Source organism: Dendrobates tinctorius, unplaced genomic scaffold, assembly GCF_039654945.1.
Source record: "Dendrobates tinctorius isolate UK_male_01 unplaced genomic scaffold, ASM3965494v1 ptg000133l, whole genome shotgun sequence".
Taxonomy (NCBI): Eukaryota; Metazoa; Chordata; class Amphibia; order Anura; family Dendrobatidae; genus Dendrobates; species Dendrobates tinctorius.
In genome coordinates, this window is record NW_027361801.1 from 25,207,763 (window position 1) to 25,231,190 (window position 23,428).

Below are 23,428 nucleotides of genomic sequence, written 5' to 3' on the forward strand. Positions count from 1 at the left end.
TATGAGGTTAACAAACCCAATATGAGCTTTATCTGTTTGCAAAGAACGGAAACTTTAACTCTATTATTTCCAGAAGGCATAGCATCCATGGAACAGTGATCCCCACCCACTCCGAGTGTCCCATTTACTACTGTATGGAATACTGAGAGAAGCCTCAGCGCTTTAACAATGGACAATACAACATTAAAAAGCCAATAATTGCTATACTTGTAAAAAGAAAAAATGTATAACTTTGCACAGAGTTAACTTGACTGCACATTATCTGGAAATAATTCCTGACGTTTTTGTCGTCTTCCTAAATGGATCCACATCCCAGGAATTCGGGGGCCATCTGCCTTCCATATCTGCTTTTATGAGTCTAAATATACCACCTATCACTCTGACTTAAGACAATGGAACTTTCCCAGAAGGCCAAGTGATAAAATGCTTCTGTGTCTGTACCGATGTTATAAACTCTTCGAGGCGCGGGAGATGATTACTTTAAATTAGGCATTAGGCATTATTAACCCCATTGGATGTTGGTGACGTCTGGACGTTCAGCTGTGTCTATGTGTATACGCTCCTCAGAGGAAGAAGGGGTTAAAGTAATAACTGGTTGGAAGTGAAGTGGGAACCAATCTATTATTGGCAGGATGTGTGGGTGAATATATGTCCTTTTGATGAAATGTGCTACAATGTAGAGGACATCGCCAAATCTCCATGGAGATAATATTTGATTCTCTCCTAGATGGCAACAACATCGCCCTGTTATTTAGCTTTTCTTTGTCGTAATAACATCACATTTTTTACTTTTTTGTGCATTGGAAATTTTCAACCCATCTCTATGGCTCTGTGGCCAAAAACGTCCATGCACAGTGTCAGAATAAAGCATGTAGATATAGTCAGTGATGAAAAGAAGGTTAAGAGCTACTTACTGTAACTGCTCTCTTCCTCCTTTGTGCCATCGATTGTGCCATCTGCTTGGAGCTGTAAGTGGTAGCCTTGCCGGCTATAGAGTTTTGTGACTATACCTTTGAGTTGAGGCTCTGTAAGCAAACATAATAGGAGGGATAGATTAGGACTACTTTCTCATTGTATCACAGGTTATATATCAAGTACAGAATCAAGATTAACATACAGATTACTCATCATTGACCTGCACTGAAAAGGTCCCCAGAAAGTCATACATCAATGGTTTATTGAAAAAATGAGGCACTCCTCCACTACAGATGTCATAGAGCTCACTAGATGTTGATCAAAACATAAGTAGAAAGAAATGTAAAACACCTAAATTAATAAAAATCTTAACTTTTCTACATCTGTATATTACAAATTATATATGTTCCCATCTGACTATTGTGTCAATACCCAAAAGAGGAAAGAAATAAAACAGAATTTCCTTATTATGATTTATGAAATAAACACGACGGGCAAAGGGAATTCCCTTCCTTGCGTAACAAGCTGCTGCTGAAATGAAAACCGTGAATGTTAAATAATATGTTTACAGCAAGAGGGAAGGTTTGATTGATACCCTCATGGAAATAATAGTAGCTATGTGTAATTCTAGCTGCTTTGGCGTAGAAGCGATATTATCAAATGTCAATATTAAGATCACCAGTCTGGACTCTATATTATAGGTGAACAATGCGGTAGCTAATAAGTCCTGTCTATACTAGTGTGATGGTAAAATTCTAGAATTAATGAGATCATGGATTCCCACTTATTTTGGATGATACAGAAGAAAAATACTGATAATTAATTGCAAATAGTCTGCCAATCTCGAGAATATCCAACACCCTGCAATCAGATACAAGAAGCCATGCCCTGTACATTAACTTATCATCATCATCTACTTTGCCTATAGATCCTTTAATATCATAATGGCGCACCCCAGTGAAATCATACAAGTGATATATAGAAGCCCATTAAGATAAATCACCAACATCAAGGCTACACAAATCCAATTCTTGATGAAGCATGACTGATGAATGAAGGTAGACCATAAGAAGGTGGCAAACCTGGTCGTCGTCTTTTCCTCTTTTTAGAACCGAACAGTTTGACCCGAGAGAAGACATTGAGTTTATTTTTTTCGCAGTTTCCTTTTCCTTTGCTGGGGCTGCTAACACATTTGCATGCATTGGATTTTTCCCTTTCTCGAGCTTGTCTCTTTTGCCTAATCAGTGAGCTGGCAATAGCGGCAGCCATGGCTAATGTTTACCAACAGGAAAAAAAAACTGTTCTCAAAAATATACTGTGAATGCCGCAAGATCAAAAATGGAGATTATATCTTCAGGAGGCTAAGAAAGTTGACATTTGCACCATTGATTTTCCTTAGGTCTGTCTTGGTGGAAATGTATCCTGACTCACTTCTCTCCCATATGAATATTGACAACTTTTTGAAGCCCTCTGACGTACGGTGACCATCAGCCTTCAGATTGTCCTATTGTCCTGATCTTTTTATCAATGAGTTTTAAAGCAAAATTATTGACCAGCGTTGCAGTATGGGCTTGACCTCGAAGAGACAATGGTCTGTTCTTTGCACTTCCATTCTGGAATTATGGATACAGCTCACGTCTCTTGCTTGCAGCTGATGCATTTCTCTTCTTTGGGTCACACTAGATAAAAATGAGCCTTTTCTGTATTCCAAGAAAGCCGTGTTCAATGCAGCAGCTGCAGACTCAGTCTTCAGGCAATGAAGCCACTTGTAACTGTGTGTGTGCGAGAGAGAAAGAGGGAGCGAGGGAGATGCAGATGGGTTGTTCCACTCCTTTTTTCAATGAAATACAGAATAGCTCTGACCAACATCCTATTGTGTGTCATCCACAAACATCTGGTTACTTTTACTGAGCACAAGGAAAGCATTTACAGCTCAGTTCTTCCATTTGTTGATCAGAGTCCGGTATGAATTTGTGTTGCAGTCTTTTCTACCTCTACAGAAAGGCTGGAGATGGCAGGTCAGGATGAGCTATGTGTTGAGGAAGGGAACCTGCTCTGAAGAGCCACCTCCCGGAGAGTGAATGGTAGTTTGAATTAATTGATAATTGACTCCTTCTTTACCAGGACAGATTAAAAAATGGTAATTGAGTATCTGGACTTGGGACAGAAAAAGATCCTTTATGGTTCTTTGCAGAGATGGTGGGATTGGCTGCCAGGGACACAGCTCTGATTGGTTGGTGTAATTTTCCTGCCTAGTTCTTCCTCAAAAGGGATTATTAACGATGGCTCTGAATGCATCTTTTTCCCAGTGATATTTTGCCAGCCAGAGTAACTCCAGACATCTATATGCATTTCTTATGAAATTAAATCATACCAAGTGAAGATCATTTATAACCATTACACAAGATGTAGGAATATATAAAGATCTGCATTGCACATTACTTGATGTCCAAATGTTTAACCATTGCAGCCAGAAGATAACTGAATTTACACCTCTGACAGAGATGAGCGGATCGATCTACTGAGGGTCAGCTTTGAGTTGAGTTTCCAGAAATTTGCAGGTGCCCATGAATTCAAACACTGATTTGTGATTTGATTCGGGAGGCTCATTTCACACAATGTTGAAGACTCAGAGAGCAGGCTTTTGGCATCAGACACATCCATAAGGGCTTCACCGTAATGCCATGCAGTTATCACATCACATGGTCTAGTGCTCCTGATCAAGGAAGCTATCAAAGCCAGTATAAATGTGGGAGCCAGTCAAAAAGCTCCATTTTATAGGAGGTCAGGTGCACAGTTCATTCCATGTATTATTATTTTTATTAATTATTATAAAATAAATTAGATGACTATTAGATGCAGTTAACAGAACGTAGGGAAGTTTGTAGCATGAACGCTATGCCTTATGTCAATATCTTCTATAATGAAGTGATGCAGGGAGATGACGCTACTAGGAATCTCCAACTTTGTCCATCCAGTTGATCTGTATTTGATACATAGAATAAAGCTATGGGCACACGAGTGAACAGTCTCTCATGCAAGAGAATTGGATTGATTATGGTAATAACACTCAGATCAATCTCTGATCTAAGTTTGACTAGAGTGTCAGCTTAATGCGATCTGATTCTCTCAGATGTGAGAATTGGAGCACACTATGAGGAGAAGATGGAGAAAATGTCTCCATCTTCTCCATTCTGTAAGTCTGTGTATCTGGACTGCACTCCACGGTCATCCGAGTGCAGTCCGATGATTTCTAGGCACCCAGAGACTTGAATGAGTGAATGCCAGCCAATTTTGGCTGCAAATCACAGAATGCTGCAATATTTTTCTCATGCCAAATATCACTAACCCACTGCTATCAGTTGACTTACAGAATCCCATTTTTCTGAACACGTCCACCTTGAAGTCTCAAATCATCTGCTCCTCATTCACCGATTTGATAAATTAAGGTATATTTACACCTTTAAAAAATGACAAGTGAGCGTTGATGAGTTCTCTATGAAAAGAGTGGAGAAAGCCACTGCCAGACTCATTTGACAACAGTCTCATCAAGCATTAGAGGTGAGTCCTGAGCAGGTAAGCATCTCTGCCTTTTTTGCTGTATTTTTGAATTTTTGGAGGATTTTCAAGTCCTCTTTTTGTGCTAATGCTGTTTAGTGAGAGTCCGATTCTGCCAAATTTGTTGGTTTCAACTTTACAGTTTTTATTTTACCATTCCACTAAAACTGCTCTCACTGAAGTTGCTACTAATTTCCTAAAGGCTAAGTCTTCAGCTTTGCCACTGAATATCATTTACAATAACTAGATATAAAATCTTAACTGGTGAGAGGAACTGATGAATCTTTCCTTCTAAGAATAAATTCACATGTTGCAGAACAATAAAGTTTATTGACCTGCAATCATGACCACAAAATGCTGTATGATGTTGGTGGTTGCAAAAAATGTATTAGAAAAGGTAATAAAAATGACAACTTGACTGTTCTTTTAAAGTATTATACACTTCTCAAAATTGAAATTACAAATCCAAAAAGGAAACGTGGTTGAATAATGAAAATCATAAGGAAACCACTACTCCAAGGACTGGACCCCTCTATTCTTCATTGAAGGTAATGAACAATGTTATATTTGATTTGGTCATGAAGCCAGTGGTACAGTTATTTCTCTGAAGTGTCCCAGGAGCCGCTTTTCAACACAAAAACACCAGACCGCGTGTTGCTCGTGTTACTGTGACTGACATAAACAAGCTATCATGGCCGGACATGTCACCGGACTTGTCTTCCATCAAGCATATCTGGGACATTATTTTTCGGCAATTGCAAAAGAGCTGCCAGCAGCGGATCTTGATGATTTGCTCAAGTGCACTCAAGGCGGCAAAATATTACTCAGACAACAATTAATAACATCATTAATAGGAGTCAAGCTCCATAAGTGTGAAGATTTGTGTGTGTGTGGTGCTCATACACAACACTGAAAAAATTGAGATGTTTTGAAAATTTTCTTTCCATTTTTCATCATTTGCATATTATTTACATGTCTATCTGAGCCGCCCTCCCAGGGCTGTCGGGTACTCGGTACTGGGCCGGTGTCGGCGGGATGTGTCACAGCAGCGGTGACCCGGTCCGTGGCCCTGGGCGCCCAATTAATATGGGAAGTTTGAATGGTGGAATGTAGTTAATGGAATAGTTCGTGACGCCACCTGTGGTGTTCGGCAAGTGAGATGTTAAGCCGACGCTGCATGCAGATCCACTGGGACTGATGGTATGGTGCAGCAAAGATGTAAAAGCTCCCTACAGGTGAAGCTGTCGTCCCAGGGCAGTGTAGATGTGGCTGGCACGGGGATGTAGCAGTGCCGGAAGGGTAGGAAGCAGACAAAGACACAGCGGGGTGCAATTTCTGTACCTTTACTTGATAAATGCAGTCCAGGGTCCTGATTACAGATGGTACCGGAGCAGGCTAGCCTGGAAGCAACTCAGGGATTCTCTCTGAGCAGATGGGCTGTGCAGTCTCCTTCCTAGCGCTTATTTGAGTGAAGTACTCCTAGTACTGAGTTACACTGAAGTTCCTCTCAATTCTCTTCTACTAGCACTCCTTGTATGGCAGACAGCTGTAGCCGCTATTCCTCTCTTGGCTCACTCCGTGCTGTTGTGCCTCCAAGTCTTAGATGGGGGTAGGGTATTTACAGCCTCCTACTCATCTGGTGTCTGTTGCAGGACCGTTAGTATCCGTACAACCGTGGAGACCAGGCTCCAGTTCATGCGCTTTCACTGTGAGGGAGATCTCTTTCCTCAGCTCAACCTCCAGCTTCTCTCCACACATCTGCACACGTGGACCTCCTCACAGTAACTGACCACTCCTTCCTCTTGGCCCTCAGAGAGCACTCCTTCCTTCAATTCCGATTCAGAGTCCCCCCTGCTGGCCTGGAGTGGAATTGTGTTGCATGTATAGGTTAACTGCGAGAGAGACCCTTCACTGCTTCCAAGCCTGGCATTACCCTCCCTGGAGGAAGGCAAAGCCACTGTGGCGACCATACTCCTGGGGCGCCACATATCCATCCTGTGATTTTTATGATTCCACTCATTTTCCTTCTTGGCATTACATTTTCATTGCTGAGGAGTGTATGCAGGGAAGGTAAGTAATGTTTCTCATTACCTCCATCATTTGTGCTCCTGCCTCATTCAGGTAAAAACTGCTTCTCTCCAGTAATATTAGCTTTCATGTAAGTAATGTTTTGGTCTCCTAGTCATTCGTCTAGGTTAGGATTCTCCTTCTCCCTCCTTCTTGTTGGCTCTGGCATCCAGTCATTGTGAGACAACCTCCCCCCTCTCATTCCTATCTCTGCAGAGACATGCTTGGCTGAATCTATGCCTTTTGGCGGCAGAGCAGCAGTGTTGGGAATAAGCCCAAAGTGTGTGTGCCAATGCAAGATAAGGTAACAGAAATATCGCCATTTATTTCAGTGATCTTCTACCTGTGTATTTTTAGCTGTTGTGAAACTAAAAGTTCCAGCATGCCATGAAAGATTAATAATTACTGGAAATTCTGGAACCTATAGTGTTGCAATGGCTGGAAATCCACAAGTTGGAGGAGAAAAGCTGAATCTATAGAAAGGTAACTCATGTGTAAACAGTGAAATATATAGAAAATGTTAATATAATGACTGTGAGGATTGGAAACAGAAACTGTTTTATAGACATAGATAACCATTGCTAAAGTGCCATGTAGAGAAGCATAATGCTCCATGTATTTCACTGATCGCTTCATCGAGACAGTAAAGCCGGCCATACACAATAGATGGCTGTTGACCGAATGATGCTTTGGCTGATTGTTCGTCCAACAGCCATTTCTGAGGTCTCTCCAATACACAGAAGTGCTTGTTCGGCCTAGAGCTCCTGTGTCCTCTATGAGAAAGACACAGACAGACATCTTTGGCAGCAGCTTATCTCTCACAGAACAAAGCGATCATCAGTCTGAAATTGGACATGCCCAATCTACATCTCCCCTGACTATCAGTTGGCTGACATCTCCATACAGATTAGAGTGCTGGCCAAACCTCTTCATGTCGGCTGGTTCTGCTGACATTAGTCTAATGTGTATGGGGGGGCTTAAATTACTACAAACGAGGAATTTCAATTCCTCATTTCGTAGACGTCAATGCAGTCTGTAGTCTGGGGGGCAGTCACAAAAAGTTGAAAAAAGGATTTTACAAAAAAACTAATTTTGTTGTATCTTACCCAGAATTCTTGTTGTTCAGACAAATTTGCCATAAGAAATATCTGGATTCCATATTGGTAAATCATCAGTCAGGACCCCTGAATGATTTTGCAATGAAGTAAAATAATATCAACTTAACCTTATCACTCCACAGCCAGTTTCCATTTTTTTATTCTCATTTTTTCCTTCCCTTCTTTCAAGAGCTATAACTTTTATACTTTTCAGTCAATATAGCCATATGTTGGCTTGTTTTTTAGTGGTATGACACTATTCATTCTATCAAAATAATTTAAAGTGCGTTGAAATTGCAAAAAAAAAGACAATTTCACAACAGTTTTTTTTTTTGTTTGTTTGTTTTATTTACCAAGTTCACCATATGGTAAAACTAACCAGGCAGTAGGATTCTCCAGGTCACCACGAGCACTCAGATACCAAACATGACCAGGTTTTTTTTTATTTAAGTGGTGAAAGAAAATGTTGCTTTCGTCGCCATATTCTGAGACACGTAGAGTTTTTATTTTTTAGGATTTGGTGAGGTCTTATTTTTTTGTGCACAGAGCTGACGTTTTTGCTAATACCACTTTGGAGTAGCTGCAATGTTTTGATAACCTCCTAATTCTGGCATTTTGATTGTTTTTCATTACGCCGTTTACCTATTGGATTAATTTATTTTATATTTTGATAGTTCAGACTTTTACAAACATACCAAATATGTGAATTTATTTTAATTGTTTTACTTTTAATGAGGCAAAAGGGGGTGATTTGAACTTTTTTTTATTTCTTACTTTTAAAAACTTTTTTTTAAAACTATTTACTGTTAGTCCCCTAAGGGGACTTAAAGCTGCAATCGTCTGATTGCTTGTACTATGCATAACAGTGCATTAGCGCTACTAGGTATAACTTAAAGCACCATCTCCTATGAACACCGGGCACAGGCAAGAACTTAGAGGAGAATAGTAATAATAGGCAATATACCCTCGGCTATCATGACAACCCATCAGCAACCCAAGATCACGACGCACATCCCCTGTTGGCAAGTGTTAAATGCCGCTGTCAGAAATTGACAATTAAAGGCACATGATGGCTGATTACATCAGCTGTCATGTGCAGGGAAAAATGCGGGCTCGGCTTGCAAGTGTGCCATATGTCATGAAGGGGTGAAAAAGTATGTGGCACTGGATTTGTTAGTTTAAACTGAGCACCTCCTCCAGTAGGTGCTGATTCTAGAACAGTTTTCCTACTCTTCTATGCTCCTCTGTTCAAGTTACCTCCATGGTAATAATGATGCAAATTTTCTTTTCAACCAACTGGGCTTTTTTCTTCTCTGACTTTGGCCAATGAAAGCATGGCCGCACCCACAGAGAAGAATTGCGGTATTTACATTAAAAGGTATTGTCTCATCTCGGTCATTGATAACGTCAGGATATGTCATAAATGTCTGATAGCTGCAACACAAGAAATCGCAGACTAATATTTCTACAGAAATTAACGTACACTTTCTGTGAAATACCGCTCATTTTATTTAGTAAAAGACCCATTTAAAATATTGATTGTCCGCTTACATATATTACCTTTCATATCTTGTCTCATGGGCTCCACTTTCCTTTTAGATCTGACTCGATATTTTCATGACATCGCAATTGGTAAATTATTTCAATTACTTAACTGATTAATAACATTTCAGCGGAGCACTGCTTAGTCATAAAGTGGCCATTTTAATTCTCTGTTATGGCAGCATTATCCCATTGGACAGTATTGATTACATATGATTGAGTACTTTATTTCCAGAGTGCAGCATGCTTTACTATACAGAATGCAAATATCTCTTACTTTGTATGTTATACTGTAGATAATAAGACATCTTTGCACAGAGGCCCCCGATAAAAAGAAAACATCCCTCATTGTATGCGTAATATTTTCTGTAATTTTTATATTCCATCCCATCGACTCAGCTTAAGCAGAAAAATACGGTACTAATTCTTGTTTTTTGAGGTTGGACCAAGCTACTGAGAAAAATGATGTTTTCAACATGTAATTGTTCAAGGGTATAATAGACAAGGCTCAGAATTGTAAAGAGAAGTTGGTCAATTTGCAAAATCAATTCAAATTTGGAATAGTATAAAGCCTGCAAGAAAAAGTCCCATCGGAACAACTTCTGGTTGGGACTTATGAACATCAAGAGCCAGAGAAGCAAGCTGCTACAGAACAGTTACATCCCCAAACAAATAAGATAGCTAGTTGGATGAACGATTGTTTGGTAGAGAGATTTCTCGCCCAACTTCCCCATAGAGGAACACTCGCTTAGATGTTCCCTTGTTCTATATGAGACAGCCACTACCATCATCTAGCAGTGGCTTATCTCCAGTGAGTACAAAAGCAACATCAACTTAAGTACAACAGTTTGAGGGAAGATTATCCTCAGAAATACATCATATTCCGGTGAGAGTGGGGAGGACCAATATATATATATTAGATAAAAGTCAGCTGAACTCATTCCTTTTGGGTCATCCAACAGTTTAACGAGCATGACGGTCTCCTAAGTCTCCCCCAACAGATGTTGACGAGAAAGAAAGAGAGACAATTAGCTTGTTGGTATTCCAACTCCTGAAACCTTAAGCCCCCGTCACACACAGTGATCTCACTAGTGAGATCGCTGCTGAGTCACAACAGCGAGATCGCTGTGTGTGACACCGACCAGCGACCGGCCACCCTGCTGGTTATCGCTGATCGTCCTGGAATGGCCTGGACATTTTTTGATAGCTGGTCTCCCGCTGGCCAGCATGCATCGCTGCGTGTGACAGGCGGGAGGCCAGCGATCAGCGAGCAGGAGCTGGTAACTAAGGTAAACAGAGGGTTTCTAAGCGGCGCGCAGCGCTTAGAAACCCTATGTGTACCTTAGTTACCAGTGCACTGGTGCAGGGAGCTGGTAACCAAGGTACACATTGGGTTTCTAAGTGCCGCGCGCCGCTTAGAAACCCGATGTGTACCTTGGTTACCAGCTCCCTGCACCAGCGCGCTGGTAACTAAGGTACACAGTGGATAACTAAGCGAGGTGCGTCTCTCTCCATTTCGCTTGTGCTGATCGCTGGTGAAGCTGCCTGTTTGGCAGCTCACCAGCGATCATGTAGCGACACACCAGCGAACCTGGCAAGGTCATATCGTTGTTGGGATCGCTTGTGCGTCGCTATGTGTGACGGGGCCTTTAGTTTTGCATTGAGATAAGCCTCTTTCAGAGAACAAAGAAGTGCTCAGCTGAGCTGAGCTGAGCTTTTCCCATAAAGAGTGAAGATAGGATAGATAACTGTGTCAGCCGAACAATCGTTCTCCCGACAGCTATCTAATGTGCATGGGCGGCTTAACTCCAGAGCTAGATCAAAATACTTGAATGCTCCCAGCAAAAGATTTTTTATTCTTCTTTCATTTTTGGAAGCAGGGAAAGGATAACAAGTTATAAAAAAATGACTAAAATATTATAGCTAAAATAAAATGGAATATTCATTCCAAATAAAGGCAGCACTCCATAGTAAATCTTTCAAGTGGTAGTGAGTTTATTCAGCCCACATATCAAGGCAACGTTTCAGCTCAACTGAGCCTTTCTCAAGCAGTGGGTATTACAAAGAAGTGTCTATTTATAGACCATATAACAATCTCTTAATAGTGCCAATCATTTTACATTACAAAAATACATTTAAGTGCATACAGTTTCTTTTATTATAGTCAATAGGATCCACATGTGCAAATAGTGCCAAAAGTGCTTTGTGCTTTTTACAATCTTTGTGCTTTATACTGAGCTCCATTTCCATAGTGGTTATATAATTGCTCATCACTCATATCAGTTATACAATAACACAGTGTCTCATATAATATCCCTTTAGTTTACATACCACCACATGGAGGACGCCATGAACGCTGAAAACGCTGTATCTGGTGTTCCTGTAGCTCTACTGCGCATGTGCTATGAGTCATCAGCTCTGTCATGTTTAGCCAGCCAATAGAAGACTTTGTATTAAATATAATAAAATAAAATGGACACATATACAGTAAAGGAGAAGCATTAACTACTATAAAAATAATCCAATACTGTGTTAAAATCAGGCTTCCATATATTCGCCCTAAAACTACTGTATAACAGATCCGAGGATCTGTTTATACCACGAAAGGTGAAAAGCCGGATTACTTACCAGTAATGCTCTTTTAATGAGTCCACGACAGCACCCACTGGAGGTATCGGATCCGCCCCATTTGGAACAGGAAAACCTACAGAAAGATAAAAGGGGGCGGTCCGCCTTTCCTCCTCAGTTGTATTTCAGAGTACCAGAAGGACCGCCAAGGGTTAGGCAATGTCTTTGTACTTCTAAATTTTTACTTATTCATCTTTAGCAGATACATTTTTACTATTGATATCTTAGTAGGGAGGGAAGTGAGCGGGTGCTGTCGTGAACTCATTAAAAGGGCATTACCGGTAAGTAATCCGGCTTTTTACCCTTCGCCACGACAGCACCCACTGGATAGATTCCAGAGACCATCACCTGGGTGGGATCACCGTGCCAAGGACAGTCCTGCCAAAGCTTAAGTCTGAAGTAGATGAAAGGTCAAGCCTATAGTGATTATAGAAGGTAGAAGGGGTTGACCAAATTGCCGCCTTACATATGGCCTCGATTGGAACGTCTCCCCTCTCGGCCCAGGAGGCTGCCACTGCTCTGGTGGAGTGTGCTCTGATGTTCTCCGGAGGATCTTCATTTTTCACAGAGTAGGCTAAGCGAATGGCATCCCTGATCCATCGGGATATGGTGCTCTTCGTGACTCCGTACCCTTTTTTACAGCCCTGAAAAGATATGAAGAGCCCTACACTGCCTCCAGCTCCTGGACCTCTCAATATATTTTAGGACAGTTCTTTTACCGTCCAAGGTGTGGAATTTCTGCTCCTCCGGAGTGGAGGGATCTCCAAAGAAGGTCGGGAGGAGTATTTCTTGAGATCTATGGAATTTTGTTGAAACCTAAGGCAGGTATGAGGGGTCTGGTTTTAATATTAACCTATCCTGGTATATCTGGAAAAAGGGTGGGTCTATGGATAGAGCCTGGATATCACTCACTCTCCTAGCAGACGTTAGTGCTACTATGAGGGCCGTCTTGACTGACAAGCAGTTCAGGGATATCGTGTCTATTGGTTCGAAGGGCTCTTCCATAAGGGCGTCCAAGACCAGATTTAAGTCCCATGCAGGGATTGCAGGTATGCTAACTGGAGTCATTCGTTCGCAAGCTGTGATAAATCGTGATATCCACTTATTTCCCACTATATTGTGGCCGTACAGTGCCCCTAATGCGGACACTTGGACTTTTAGCATGTTTACTGCCAGGCCCAAGTCCTTCCCTTTCTGTAGAAATTCCAAGATAGGAACTATCTGAATTTCTGTGGTATGAGGGGCTGTATGAAACTGCAGAAATTTTTTTCATATTCTTGCATATTTCTGGGTAGTGGACTGCTTCCTGCTCTGTAGGAGCGTAGCAATCAGTGTCTCAGAAAACCCTCTTGATCTTAGTAGCTGCCTTTCAAATTCCACGCCGTCAAGTGTAAATTGTCCACCTGGGGGTGGAAAAACGGGCCCTGGGAGAGTAGGTTGGGAATCGAAGGGAGAACCCAAGGATCTGACACCGACATGGTTCGTAGCCATGAGAACCATGGTCTCTTGGGCCAGAATGGTGCTATCAAAATTACTCTTGCCTTGTCCTCTCTGATCTTCCGAATGACCTGTGGTAGGAGGATTATCGGAGGGAAGGCATATGCCAGGTTGAATTTCCATGAGGCTTGGAGGGCATCCAGTATGTCTGGATGATCTGACGGGAACAGGGAGGCAAATGCTTTTATCTGTCTGTTCTTTCGTGGCAAAGAGGTCCACCTGAGGTTGCCCCCAAAGAGCTAATATGGCCTTGAAGATTCGGCGATTGAGGCACCACTCCCCTTGCCGAAGTGTGTGTCGGCTTAAGAAGTCTGCCTCTTGGTTGTTCTCTCCCCTGATATGGAGGGTAGAGAGGGACAACAAATAACTTTCGGCTAAGTTTAAGATTCTTCCTGCAGAAGACATCAGAGTCTCTGATCGAGTACCTCCCTGTCTGTTTATGTAGGCTACTGTGGTGGTGTTGTCCGATAGGATCCTGACATGCCTCTGTTGGAGCTGTGGAAGAAAATGGTGTAGAGCATAATATACCGCCATCAGTTCTTATAAATTAGACGATTAGCCCCGTTCATCTCTATTCCACCATCCTTGACAAAAGCTATTCACCATATGGCCTCCCTAGCCGTGGGGGCTAGCATCGGTGGTCAGGATACACGATGGTCCTATAACCCATGGGACTCCTGCGGACAGATGGTTATCCTCTAGCCACCATTCTAGAGAAGCCAAGACATCCTGTGATAAGGTTATCTTGCTCTCGAGGTGACCACTATGTCACCTGTCCTCTTGGAGGATCTGATGCTGCATTGTGCGGATGTGATAATGGGCCCACTGGACTGCTGGGGCACAGGAAGAGAGCGACCACAATAGCGACATTGCCCCTCTCAGAGACATATGTGGTCTATTTATGGCTGCCTCCACCTTTCCTTTTGTGAGCGTAATCTTTACCTGAGGGAATAGACATCTCTGGGTTGTAGAGTCTAACTGGAACCCTAAGAACATCTGATGGGAATGAGGAACGAGTCTGGACTTCTGGAAATTGATGATCCAGCCTAGATCCTGCAAAGATGAGACCGCGTCAGCCACACGTCTGGTACACTGGGTGACTGAGTTCCCGATAACTAGGAAGTCATCTAGGTAAGGCACGATTAGAGTGTCTTTCTGACGAAGATAGGCCATCACCTCTGCCATCACTTTGGTGAAGATCCTTGGCGCTGTAGAGAGGCCGAAAGGCATGGCCGCATATTGAAAATGACGGATCTTGCCTTCGAATAACACTGCTACCCTTAGGTACCTTTGGTATCTATTATGAATAGAAAGATGATAGTAAGCATCTTTTAAGTTAATCCCTGCCATCACACAGTTTGGAAAAAGAAGTTTTATGGTGGATCTGATTGATTCCATTTTAAACTTATAATTTTTTATGAACATATTAAGCTTCCTCAAATTTATGATCGTCCTAAACGTACCATCTGGTTTGGAAATTAAAAATAAAGGAAAGTAGAAACCTCTACCCTCTTGTCCCTCTGGGACTTCTACTAAAACCCCCTTGGATAGTAGGCTCCGAATTTCTACTTCGAGGGCCTTTTGTTGTACTATAGAGTTAAGGCGGGTCATGATAAAGGAATCGTAAGGGATTTGAAGGAATTCTATCTTCATTCCCTCTTTAATTAAACTTATGGACTTGAAGTTATTTGTTCCCATTTTGAAGAAAAAAACTTTAGTCTACCCCCTACTGGGGGGACTGATTTTTCAATATTTATTTTCCTTTCGGAATGTTGCACCTCTAAACATGCTACCCTTTTGCTTCTCTTCCTTTGTGGGCCATCTAGTTGATCTGTCCGCTTGTCTCCTTCTCCCAAATGGCCGCCTTTTAAAGGCTCTCCTGTAGAAAGGGATAGATGAATCAGGGAAGGCCTTCTTCCTTTCTTTTGCTTTGGCGAGTATGTTATCTAGGGCTTTCCCAAAGAGAAACTCACCCTCGCATGGGGTTGCGCAAATCTTAGATTTTGATTGCGCGTCCCCCTTCCAGTTCTTCATCCATAGTGCCCTCCTGGCGTTGTTAACAAGACCAGCCAATCTTGCTGCCAGCCGCAGGGTGTTTGCCGATGCATCGGCCATGAAGGCTGCCGCCCCTCTAATTAATGGAATAGCGGCCCGTAGTTTTTCCCTAGACACCTCCTGCTCGATTTGTTGATCTAATGGGTCCAACCATACGAGCATAGACCTGGCAGTGCACGTGCTGGCTACTGCTGGCTTAAAAATGCCTGTGGTAGACTCCCAAGACCTTTTTAATGATGACTCCACTTTACGGTCTAGCGGGTCCGCCAATAAGCCTGCGTCCTCTACCGGAATAGTAGATTGCTTCGAGGTAGAGGCTACAACGGCATCAACCTTTGGAACTTTGGTCCATTTTAATAGCTCGTCATCGCTAAACGGGTATTTCCTCTTGGAGGCCGATGGGAGAAAACTTCTTTGATCATGTTTTTCCCATTCTCTATTAGGGCCTTAACTGTCGGTATTACTGGAAACGCTCTCCTTTTCTTTTCCGCCAACCCCGCAAACATTATTTCTTGTGCATTTTGGAAGCCCTTTGTCTCCTCACACCCCATAGTGTTCCTCACGGATTTGACCAGGTTATCCACACTATCTAGGGGAAAACATGAACGTCCCTCAATGTCTGATGATGATGATGACGATGTGAGGAATCAGAGATTATCCCCTGTTCTTCCTCTGACTCTAAGCTGAGGGTCACTTGTGTTTTGCTCCTAGTCTCTGAGGGAGTACTGGCATGGGTGATAGCCTGTATCTCCTCCCTAATTATGGCCTGAATGTCTTTTGATGATACTGCCGACCCTTGTCTAGTTTCTCTGGTGCTCTGCTTACAGAGCTTTTTAGGGTAGGAATCAGGGAGAGGCTGAGCGCATAAAGTGCATTCTTTATGTTTGGATTTCTCTTTCTTCTTCATCTGGAAGAGGGGAGACATGCCCAAAGGAGAGGGGGGGAGGGAGGAGAGGTCAGCTTAATAGGTAGAGTATGTGTATTGCACACTCACCCAGTGAAGCCTTAATTACCGGATCAGAAGGCTGAGACCCCGTCCTGGGTCTTGACTCTCCCACCTCGCTCCTGTGAGCGGTGTCTGTCCTGGTAGCGCGGTCCCTGGAGGAGCTGCCCCCCGCAGAGTCCCCTGCTGGAGCGTGTACTTCCCCTGGAGACGACATGGCTTTTTGCCTCTAGCCCGCGGCGCTTCTTAAAATAGCCTCTTTTTTTTTTTCAGTCCGGAAGTCGCTCCTCCTCCCCGGGTTTACTCACGCATGCGCAGTCGCACTTCCCAGCCATCGTGCCCCGGAAGTTCACTCATTACTTCCGGGGCTTAGGAGCATCCACGCCGGCCGGCTATCGCGCCGCCGCCATTGTGTGTGGCCTGCGCCTCTCCCCACGCTGCCGCCACCGCTGCTGCTTCTTTTTTTTTTCTCTTCGCGCCACTGGTTCACTTACCGCTCCTGCAGCGGTGGCCCCTGCGACCTGGTGCCACCTGGCGCGCTCCTAGGTGAGACCGGGCGGCCCTTCCCAGACCCGGTCATCACCAGCCATCCGTCAGACGAGGGGGGAGCTGTCTAACGGAATCTCCCCCTACGCTGCCTCTGGACCGCAGCCCCTGCCGTTCTCGTGGATACCGCACAGGTGGCGTGCATTTGGCCCAGGTATGTCTTCCTGAAGGATATCCTGTGATTCCCTGGGAACAGGAAACAAAACTGAGGAGGAAAGGCGGACCGCCCCTTTTATCTTTCTGTAGGTTTTCCTGTTCCAAATGGGGCAGATCCGATACCTCCAGTGGGTGCTGTCGTGGCAAAGGGTAAAATATAAAATTCACCGCACACTCTGTCCATATGGTGATGCAAATAAATAACAATTTTATTACACTCGGTGACAACAATAAAATAATTGTCGAGCCAAAAAAAGATTTTGAGTGACTATACTCAGGGACATTTTGACCTATCCAAAGCCTTATTCAATACGTTGCTGTGTAGTCCATAGGGATAGGGCAATATAGCGATAAGCTGTGGAGCTTAAGGTGATTTGTAAAGCAGCGCTCCCGCGCTCTGCGTGCTGAATATGCTTAGAGAGATGTGCACCGCTGTGCTCCTGTGAACGGCCCCCTGCTGCTCACATCCCTATACCAAGGAAGGTGACGGTCATAAGGGGGCATTCTCTGCGTCTGGAGGAGAGAAGGTTTTTCCACCAACATAGAAGAGGATTCTTTACTGTTAGGGAAGTGAGAATCTGGAATTCCTTGCCTGAGGAGGTGGTGATGGCAAACTCAGTCGAGGGGTTCAAGAGAGGCCTGGATGTCCAAAATGACCGACTTCAAAATGGCCACCATGGTCACCACCCATCTCGAAGTTTTCCCCCTCCCATATACTAATGTGCCACAAACAGGAAGTTGATATCACCAACCATTTTATTTAGGTGTATCCATATACATGGCCCACCCTGTCGATTCTCAAGTCTGTTTATGCTGATTAAATAGGAACGTCGTGTTATAAATCATTTTAATGGGATGATGGTGGCCCTGGGCATTGGCACCATTCTTATAATAACACCTACAGCCGGTTACAATATATTCCATCTATATTTTAACAGTAAATATTATCTTTTCCTGACCACTGGTAGAAGAAGCCTTCCTCATTGATGAGAAGCTTGCCAGCCACTGCCCATGTTAGATTCGTAGTATGTTTTTTTTTTCCTGTGTATGCTTGGTGCAGCTCCCATGAGCTTTTCTCCTGCGCTGTGTACTGCATATTCTGATAGAAATGCCTGAAGCAGAACACGACTCACAGGGTATGTGCACTAGTTTTGAAATTTCGGAAAAAAAAAAGAAAATACTAACAACAATCATGTGAGTAATAGAAGTCCCCAGTATGCGATCGCAGCTTGATGTAACCCAATAATTTTTTATCTAGCGCTTGTACAGCTTTGCTTGATGATAATAGCAGACATGTTATTTATACACAATCTTATCTGGAATCTAAATGGAATGATAAAACAAATCTAATTAACGCGTTTTATATACTTTCCTGAAGAATCAAATAGTACGCATGCGGCATATAAAACAAGTCATTTATTAATACCATCACTAAACAAGACTGAATCTTTAAAAATCCCTGTCGTTCTGTGCATTGTACTGTATATGGCTAAATGATACTAAATACTCAGGCACTGGCTAACTACAGTTACTACAAAGCTAATATTTGTATGTGCGTCATTAAAAGGGTATTCTCATACTGTTCATTTATTGTATGTACAAGATATACCATAAATGTATACTTCATGCAGTTCCCACACATAGGACCGGAATATATTTTAAAGGGATTGTCCGCAGCCTGCAGTCACTCTTTGTGATAGCAGACTTGTGAATCCTCACATCCCATGCACTCCTTGCTGTAAAGATGCTTTAGTGTCGGGTGAGGGACTGCAAGTTTGTGCTTTGCATACATGTGGTCACATGCCCACTAGATGAGTGCGGCCTCGCTCAGTGCAAGGGTATTGAGTAAGGCCGGATACAGTCTAGTCGGGATGTGGCCGGGAATATGCACCAGAACTGAAGAATCCTCCCAGTGCTTGTGATGTGAGAATTTACAAGTCTGCAGTCTAATATAGTGACTGCAGACAGAACAATTCCTGACACATGCTGCTTTCAGTGGAGAGATGGTTGGAATTATAATTCACTAGATGGTGTCCCGATTCTAAGGCATCAGGTATTCTAGAATATGTATGTAGTTTATTTATGAAGATTTAATAATAATGCAATAATGCACCCCCCAATCCTGATATGCATGGTCCTCTCACCCCCCCAATCCCGATATTCATGGTCCTTTCACCCCCCAATCCTGACATGCATGGTACCCCTCACCCCCCTATCCTGGTATGCATGGTCCCGTCACCCCCCTTTCCTGGTATGCATGGTCCCATCACACCCTTTGCTGGTATGTATGGTCACCCTCACCTCCCTTTCCTGGTATGCATGGTCACCCTCACCCCTCTTTCCTGGTATGCATGGTTCCTTCACCCCCCTTTGCTGGTATGTATGGTCACCCTCACCCCCCTTTCCTGGTATGCATGGTCCCCTCACCCCCCTTTGCTGGTATATAAGGTCACCCTCACCCCCTTTCCTGGTATGTATGGTCCCCCTCACCCCCCTTTCCTGGTATGCATGGTCCCCTCATCCCCCTTTCATGGTATGCATGCTCCCGTCACCCCCTTTGCTGGTATGTATGGTCACCCTCACCCCCCTTTCCTGGTATGCATGGTCCCCTCACCCCCCTTTCCTGGTATGCGTGGTCCCCCTCACCCCCCTTTGCTGGTATGCGTGGTCACCCTCACTCCCCTTTCCTGGTATGCATGGTCCCCCTCACCCCCCTTTCTTGGTATGCATGGTCCCCTCACCCCCCCTTTCCTGGTATTCATGGTCCCCCCCTTTGCTGGTATGTATGGTCACCCTCACCCCTCTTTCCTGGTATGCATGGTCCCATCACCCCCTTTGCTAGTATGTAGCACGCGCACTCCTGCCTCGGCATCTTCCGGTCCCAGTAAGGCTTAGCGCGAAGGACTGAAGATGATGTCACTCTCGCGAGAGTGTGATGTCATCAGCGGTCTTTGGCGCAAAGCATTACTGGGACGGCGATGCCGGGCGTGTGGTTAGAGAAGGGAAGTCCGGGAGCCATCCAAAGGTGAGTGTCTCACTATTTTTTATTTTAATTCTATTTTTTTACAGATTAATGGTACCCAGGGTCCGGAGGAGTCTCCTCTCCTCCGGACCCTGGCTACCGTCCGCACATTAGGCCGCGACCAATCAGCGACGCGGGAGGCTGGACCGCGTCTGTCACTGATTGGTCGCGGCCGATAGGCTGCGACCAATCAGCGATACAGGATTTCCGTTACAGACAGATAGACAGAATTAGAGAATTATATAGTAGATTTGTATGGAAATTCTAACAGCAATACAATGCACCCATCTTTGAGATTGATGTGGACCCGCATCTAACACACTTTTATTCCTGTGGATGTACCATGAATGTATGATACGGGAGTACCCCTTTTTATGTTATTTCTTGAATACTTTCTTTTACCTAATTATTCTTTCTGTTGAAAAAAAAGTTAAAAATAATGTTGGCCAGTGAACTGCTGTGCATTACTTACAGTGGCATGTAAAAGTTTGGGCACCCCAGGTCAAAATTACTGTTATTGTGGACAGTTAAGTAAGTTGCAGATGAAATGATCTCTAAAAGGCCTAAAGTTAAAGATAACACATTTCCTTTGTATTTTAGGCAAACTAAAATATATATAATGTAATCTTTTACATTTTAAAAAAATACAAAAAAGGAAAATGGGTCAATGCAGAAGTTTGGGCACCCTGCATGGTTAGTACCTAGTAGCAACCCCTTTTGAAAGTATCACAGCTTGTAACCACTTTCTGTAGCGAGCCAAGAGTCTTTCAATTCTCGTGTGAGGGATTTTCATCCATTCTTCCTTGAAAGATTCTTCCAGTTCTGTGAGATTCATGGGTCGTCTTGCATGCTTACTATTTTGAGGTCTAACCACAGACTTTCAATGATGTTCAGATCAGGGGACTGTGAGGGCCATTGTAAAACCTTCACCTTGCACTTTTTCATGTAGTCTATTGTGGATTTTGATGTGTGTTTATACATTTGTAGAAGCCATCCTCTTTTCAATTTCTGCTCTTTTACAGATGGTGTTATGTTTGCATCAAGAATTTTTTTGAAATTTCATTGAATCAATTCTTTCCTCTACCCGTGAAATGTTTCTCGTGCCACTGGCTGCAACAAAACCCCAAAGCATGATTGATCCGCCCCCATGCTTAATGGTTGACAATATGTTCTTTTCCTGAAATTCTGTGCCCTTTTCTCTCCACACATACATTTGATTATTGTGGCCAAATAGTTCTATTTTAAACTCAACGGTCCACAGGACTTGTTTTCAGAATGCATCAGGCTTGTTTAGATGTTCTTTTGCATACTTCTGATGCTGAATTTAATGGTGAGGACACAGGAGAGGTTTTATTCTGATGACTCTTCCATGAAGGCCATATATGTGCAGGTGTCTCTGAACAGAAGAACAATGTACCACAATTCCAGAGTATGCTCAATCTTTCTAAAGGTCTTTTGCAGTTAAGCGGGGGTTCTAATTAGCCTCTCTAGCAATCCTTGGAGCAGCTCTCACTGAAATTTTGCTTGGTCTTCCAGACCTTCTCATCCAGTAACTGCCATTTACTAACTACATTTCGAACTGAGAAAAGGGCAACTTGAAAATGCTTTGCTATCTTCTTATAGCTTTCTCCTGCTTTGTGGGCCTCCACATGGCTGCTGTCTTTTGGCATAAGGTTAGAATAGGCTGTTTTTTTATGAAGCTGAGAAATTTACATCACGTGGCCTTTCCTAATGATGATAGTAAAAAAAACACAACCCTAACAGGCTAATTAAGGTCTGAAACCTTGGTCACATTTTTCTGAGCACATAAATCTTCAAGTGTGTTCAAATTTTTGCATCAGCCCATTTTTGTAGCTGTAGGCCTTTTAGAGCTAATTTCATCTTCAACTTGCTTAACTGTTCACAATAAAAATAATTTTTACGAGGGGTGCCCAAACTTTTACATGCCAGTGCATATAAAAAAAAGTGCTTTTAGGGTGATTTTAAAGCAGTATATGTTGGGAATAACCTGCTTTTCTAGTGTAGCACATTTCATATAACTGCTGCAGCATGAGTAAAGTTTGAAAATTTGAGTGGTAAGTTTGTATCATGGTGGATATCAATTTTAGATCATTGAATGAATATAAAGGATGGGTACTGTAGTAGAAAAATGTGCAAAAGGAGATGCAACGTGGTAAAGCATTGCCGAGAGCTTTGTAGGGGAGAGTAGTAACTCAGTGACCGAGCAACCAGTGCAATTGCTGGCACCGGGCAGTAGAGTCTGAAAGAAAGAAAGTTGGCTGCTGCAATCATGTTTGCTGGAGAGAGGAAAGTTTAAATAGGGGAAGAATGATTAGAAGCAAGTCATGGTAAACAAAATGAGAATATAAAGCAAGCAGAATGTATGGACTTCTCTGCAATAAATCCCTTTCACCTAGTAAAGACCTTAAGGGGGTTTTACACTAAGCAATATCGCTAGCAATATTGCTAAAACGTCACTGGTTTTGTGATGTTATAGCGATATTGCTAGTGATATCGCTATGTGTGATACTTACCAGCGACCGGCTCCCCCGCTGTCCATCGCTGATCGCGCGAGAATGTCCGGCTCCATTTCTCGTCGTCTGCTTCCTGCTGGGCTTCCTGCTGTGACGTCCAGCGACGCGTGGAGGCGGGCGGGAGGACGCAGGATCGCTGTGTGTGAATGGTAAGTATCGTGCGCTGCATTGCTGCTGCATTGCTGTGAGATCTTTCTGTATGAAGTTCACTAGCGATCATTTAGCGATGCACCAGCGATCCTGACCGGGTCGGATCGCTGGTTGGATCGCTGGTGCATCGCTAAATGTAAAAGGGCCTTAAGTCCTTTCTGAAGGTCAGGATTTCCTGGCTGTGTTTGAGAGCTAATAACTAGGTGAAGCCAATCTTAACAATAAGATGCATTCTGATTAACTGTATCTACAGGCTAATAAAAGAGCAGCAGATTACATGACACTAAGAAAATAATACCATTACCACTGAGTAGGCAATAGGCACGAGGACAATAACTTTGATCTCTAGAGCCCAGTTAGTTTATGTCTACTGAGAAACATGTTAAGCCGATGCTCACAACTAGAGATGGCATCTTCAATCCCCAGAGTGATTCCACCAGGGTGAAATTAGCATTATTGTGTGGGTATTTATGGTGGACTGGGACCAGAAGTCAGGATAAAGATAATGTAATTCATTATCTGCCTGAGAACAGCGGAAGGCAATAAGAGTTCTTCACGTCAATGCAGACTTCAGCAATCTGTCACTTTACACTCCAAATGAGAAAAGCTATGCTCCTCCATGAGAAATGGGCAAATCGACTACTCTGACATGTAAAGAAGCAGAAACCAAACAGGGTAGCCAGAGATTTACAGAACTAGTCTTCATCACAATGTGATT

General features: G+C 43.1%; 1 protein-coding gene across 3 annotated transcripts in view; it reads right to left on the reverse strand.

Moving 5' to 3' along the window:
* The window catches only part of FGF13 (fibroblast growth factor 13), a 509,769-nt gene that overhangs the window by 101,626 nt on the left and 384,715 nt on the right, over positions 1-23,428 (reverse strand). For 2 of the 3 annotated variants that reach the window (XM_073543570.1, XM_073543568.1), the window contains one exon: positions 915-1,025. In XM_073543570.1, coding sequence (XP_073399671.1) covers positions 915-1,025 — 111 coding nt within the window. Of the gene's footprint in view, positions 1-914; positions 1,026-1,997; positions 3,065-23,428 lie in introns of those variants that run through there. The other variant, XM_073543569.1, reaches the window with a different exon arrangement.